A 5,000-nucleotide genomic window follows, 5' to 3' on the forward strand; every position below is an offset into this window, starting at 1 on the left:
CACACACACACACACACACACACACAAATACACACACACATATGTATATATACATAAATGTATACACAATACACACACACACACACACACACATATATATATATATATATATATATATATATATATATATATATATACATATATATAAATGTATACACAAAGACACACACAGAGACGCTCATACACATAACGTTATAATTGCTCACAGTAAACAATAGCAGTTATTACAAACAATTGCACTAAAGTACCTGTAGAGTCCGGGATGTTCGGGTCAGCACCATGGTTAAGTAGGAGCTTAACAATAGGAAGGTCATCATTCAAACTGGCTTTGAGGAGAGGCGTCTGACCTGTGGAGGGAAAAGCAGGTAATCCTGGTGTAAAATATAAACCACATGCAATATTATAAATGTACGTACACACACACACACACACACACACACACACACACACACACACACACACACACACACACACACACCACACCACACATAAATGTACATATATATAGAAATATACATACATACATATATATAATCCCACACACACAAATACACACGCACACACATATTTACACACACCTATAAACAAACACACAAATATATATCATGAAACGGAATGTTCATTGGGCTTATCATCCTGGGCATCCTAATATTTGGGATGTAGTAAGGCGCCATAATATAAACAATGTAAAGGCCCATAAGTTTTTCCTTTGCTTTAGTTCCATCTAGCTAGGAATGCTATCTCTGCCATATGTTCAATATGACTAAAGTTCAGCCACACCTGCCGTGAATTACCAGTTGTACTGAAAAATGCCTTCTGCAGAAACCACTGCCCTACTGCTAACAGCTTCAAAGTAATCCTAGCACGGGGAGCTCTTTGGCTAATATCCTCGAACCCTAGGGTGCAGTTTAACCTGTCCATTATATATATATTTATATATATACATACATATATATATATATATATATATATATATATATATATATATATATATATATATATGAAAGGAGAAAACACACTACCGTGTTGATACTATGGTATAAAAACCCACACTGTAAAACTAGATTTAATTGAAAAAGAGACTACAGTTTTGGAATCCACCTAGATTCCATCTTCAGGTCTGAGGAGAGGAGAGGAGAAGAGGGGTTATAAAACAGAGAGGAAAGGCAATGCGGTAGCATACACAATTCCTGAGACAGGGACCGCTTGCAACATTCGCCGTGCTGGTAAAGAGGTCATGCGATATGCTTACACTATGGCGGCAGGAGCGCCTGCTGGCAATCCCACCGCCACGGTAAGCATCGAGTGTCAGAGAACAGAATGAGACAGGCCAGGCCATATATAGAAGGACCGGGCGAAGCTAGAACTTCGCAAATCTCAACCGCACCGCAATGCGGTAACACGGGGCAGGTGATGACAGACGAACGGAAGCGAAGGGAGGTCAGATCAGGTCGGAGGGTCGGGCGTACGAGAGAAGGCGGAGGGTGTGGGAAGCGAGAAGACTGTCGGCAGGAAAAGAGCCGCTGTTCAGGTTGAAATTAGGCAGCAGCTTTATTAAGGAGGATTCCACCAGTCTGTGGGCCGTGGACGTCAGCGGAAGGAAAGACAATTCGCGCCGCTAACCAGTCCATCTGATGGCCTGTATCCCACTGATGGCAAAAGAGAGTGTTGTTGTTGTGTCTCTTGGATATAGCGTACTTAAGTTAAGACAGGCGCCCTTCTCGCCAAAGGTCATCAACCCTCGTCTCCCTCACTTCTATGGGCTTCCTAAAACTCATAAGCCGGCCGTGCCTCTCCGCCCATCATCTCTTCCCGGGGATCTGTGACGCACCCTCTGGCAGCCTGGCTGGCGAAGTCCTTCACTCCCCTTCTCGGCACCTTCTCTTCTGCTCACCTCCGCCACTCTCAGGATTTCATCTCCCGTGTCCATGGAGTCCCGTCGGCGACCATGATGAGCTTGGATGTCGACTCTCTGTTCACCAAGGTCCCGCTTGATGAAGTCCTCGCTTTCTTTGAGAGGAGGCTCCCCAAAGAGGATCCTCATCTCCCTCTGCCCACCGACGTCTTCCTCAAGCTGATTCGTCTATGTGTGGAGTCGAATTCCTTTTCCTTTGAGGGTCGCTTCTACTCCCAGGCCTTCGGTGTTGCCATGGGCTCTCCCCTCTCTCCGGTCGTGGCTAACCTGTTTAAGGAATTCTTCGAGTCTGAGCTTCTCCCTTCCATATCCCGTCGTCCGACAGTTTGGTTGAGGTATGTTGACGTCTTTGCTCTTTGGCCTCATAACCCTGCCCTGTTCTCGGGTTTCCTGACCCAGATGAACTCTTTCTCCCTTTCCATCCGTTTCAAGCTGGAATGGGAGGACAAGCTCCCCTTTTCTGTTGACCACTTCTCCTTCTCCATATACAGGAAGCCTATGCAAAGTGGTATGTACATACACTTCTTCTCATACTATCCTCTCCATGTAAAGAGAGGTGTTGCCATCTCGCTGTTCCTTCGTGCCATCCGCATCTGTGACTCCCAGTTCCTGGATGGAGAGATCAACTTCCTGCATCGTTCAATCTCGAAACTGGGCTACCCTCGTCATGTTCTCCACGACTCGTTATCCAGGGCACGGCGTACCTTCTACCACGACTCCTCTCCTAAACAGACTCCTCACCTGCCCGTCCTCAGCCTGCCCTACACTGAGGAGATCTACTCTCTCCGCCGCCCTCTTCACACTGTCAACTGCAGGCTGATCTTTCGCCAGGTGAACACTCCGTCGTAACCTGGTTCACACCAGCCCTCCCTCTTCCTCGAAGGTGGGCACCTATGCTGTTCCTTCTGCCTCCTGTGACAAGCAATACTTTGGCGAGACAGGCGCCAGTCTCACTAAGCGTCTGTCTCAATACAAGTACGATGTATCCAGGGGACACAACAACAACGCTCTCTTTTGCCATCAGTGGGATACAGACCATCAGATGGACTGGTCAGCGGCACGAATTGTCTTTCCTTCCGCTGACGTCCACGCCCGCAGACTGATGGAATCCTTAATAAGGCTACTGTCTAATTTCAACCTGAACCAGGTGGATTCCGAGAATGTAGTCTCACTTTCAATAAATCTAGTTTCACATTGTGGGTTTTTCAACCATAGTATCAACACGGTAGAGTGTTTTCACCACACACACACACACACACACACACACACACACACACACACACACACACACACACACACACACACACATATATATATATATATATATATATATGCGTATATATTGGTCACAGCTGTTTAATTCCGAACTATCTGTCTTTGATGAGATATGTATATGCATATATATGTATGTATATATATATATATATATATATATATATATATATATTAATATACATATACCTATCAATAAATCTACCCATGTAAGACCCATTTCACATCTCAAAAGTGTTTTCTCATAACACCCCATAACCCTAAAAGACTCGCTTGGGACTACCCGTAGCAGACGCCTTCCCTTACTCCACTATTGCCATACATATAACACTATTAACTTATAAATATATATTTAATTCAGTAACACTAATTTCTCCATACCAAACCTTTGCTCAACACGACAGCAGATGCAACATCCGCGGCCTTCCGCCTTGTGACGTCGCCCCATTTACACGATCACTTCCTTTCATTCACACTTCCTGATACATCCCAACCCTTGTGAATTCCTAGTTCAATCTGTATAAAGGAAGGTCGCACCATACTCTCACTATTATAAACTGCTACAAGTGAATCTGTCACACCTTCACCACTACCCAAGATTACCACGTCGTGCCAGACGCGCCTTGTCTGCATATCACGACGAAGATGGGTAAGAATTGAAAAAAATGATATGTGTATGTGTATATTTAGATGTTTATGTATGTGTATGTGTTTATGCATGTGTGTGTGTGTGTGTGTGTGTGTGTGTGTGTGTGTGTGTGTGTGTGTGTGTGTGTGTGTGTGTCTGTGTGTGTGTGTTTAATGAGTGTGTATATATGTGTGTGTGTGTGTGTGTGTGTGTGTGTTTGATGAGTGTGTATATGTGTGTGTATGTATATATGTGTGTGTGCGGGTGTGTGTATAGAAAGATAGATAGATGTGTGTGTTTGATGAGTGTACATGTATAGGTGTATAGGTAGGTTAACATGTATATATATATATATATATATATATATATATATATATATATATATATATATGTGTGTGTGTGTGTGTGTGTGTGTGTGTGTGTGTGTGTGTGTGTGTGTGTGTATGCGTATATATGTGTGTGTTCGTGTGTGTTACTGTGTATATATTTATGTATGTATGTATATATGTGTGTGTATGCGTGTTTATGTGTGCATTATATATACAACTATAAATAAATAGATAAGAAATATAAATAAGATATTTAATTAGATATATATATATATATACATATACATATATGAGAGGTAAAAATATTCGCAAAAGACTTGATGAAAGAGAAGTGTGTTTAGAGGTGAAGGAAAGACGCTAAATTTGTATATATGCATATACGTATATGTGTATATATATGTATATATATCTATATAAATGTATACTATACGTTTATATTCATGTTTATACACTCTATAAGTATATATGTATATATATTCATATATATATGTACACATACACACACACACACACACATATATATATATATATATATATATATATATTCATATATATGTATATGCACATGTATACATATGTGTATTTGTGCATATATATACACATATGTGTGTATGTTTATATATTTCTCATATTAAATTGTATACTATATATATATACTATATACTATATATACACACTATAATATATATATATATATATATATATATATATAGTATATACTATATATATACACGATATACTATATTATATATATGTAAATATACATTAATATTCATTTACTTACTTATATTAATATCTATACATATACATACACACACACACACACATATACATATACACACACATACACACACTC

The 5,000-nt window shown here is 40.5% G+C and overlaps 1 protein-coding gene across 3 annotated transcripts in view; it reads right to left on the reverse strand.

Annotated features, from left to right (window-relative positions):
* Positions 1 to 5,000, reverse strand: part of LOC125025363 (serine/threonine-protein phosphatase 6 regulatory ankyrin repeat subunit C-like) — a 22,105-nt gene that overhangs the window by 11,267 nt on the left and 5,838 nt on the right. For all 3 annotated transcript variants that reach the window (XM_047613334.1, XM_047613331.1, XM_047613333.1), the window contains exon 6: positions 249 to 347. In XM_047613334.1, the coding sequence (XP_047469290.1) occupies positions 249 to 347 (99 nt within the window). The remainder of the gene's footprint in view (positions 1 to 248; positions 348 to 5,000) is intronic.

The sequence above is a fragment of the Penaeus chinensis genome, chromosome 5 (genome assembly GCF_019202785.1).
Source record: "Penaeus chinensis breed Huanghai No. 1 chromosome 5, ASM1920278v2, whole genome shotgun sequence".
NCBI lineage: Eukaryota > Metazoa > Arthropoda > Malacostraca > Decapoda > Penaeidae > Penaeus > Penaeus chinensis.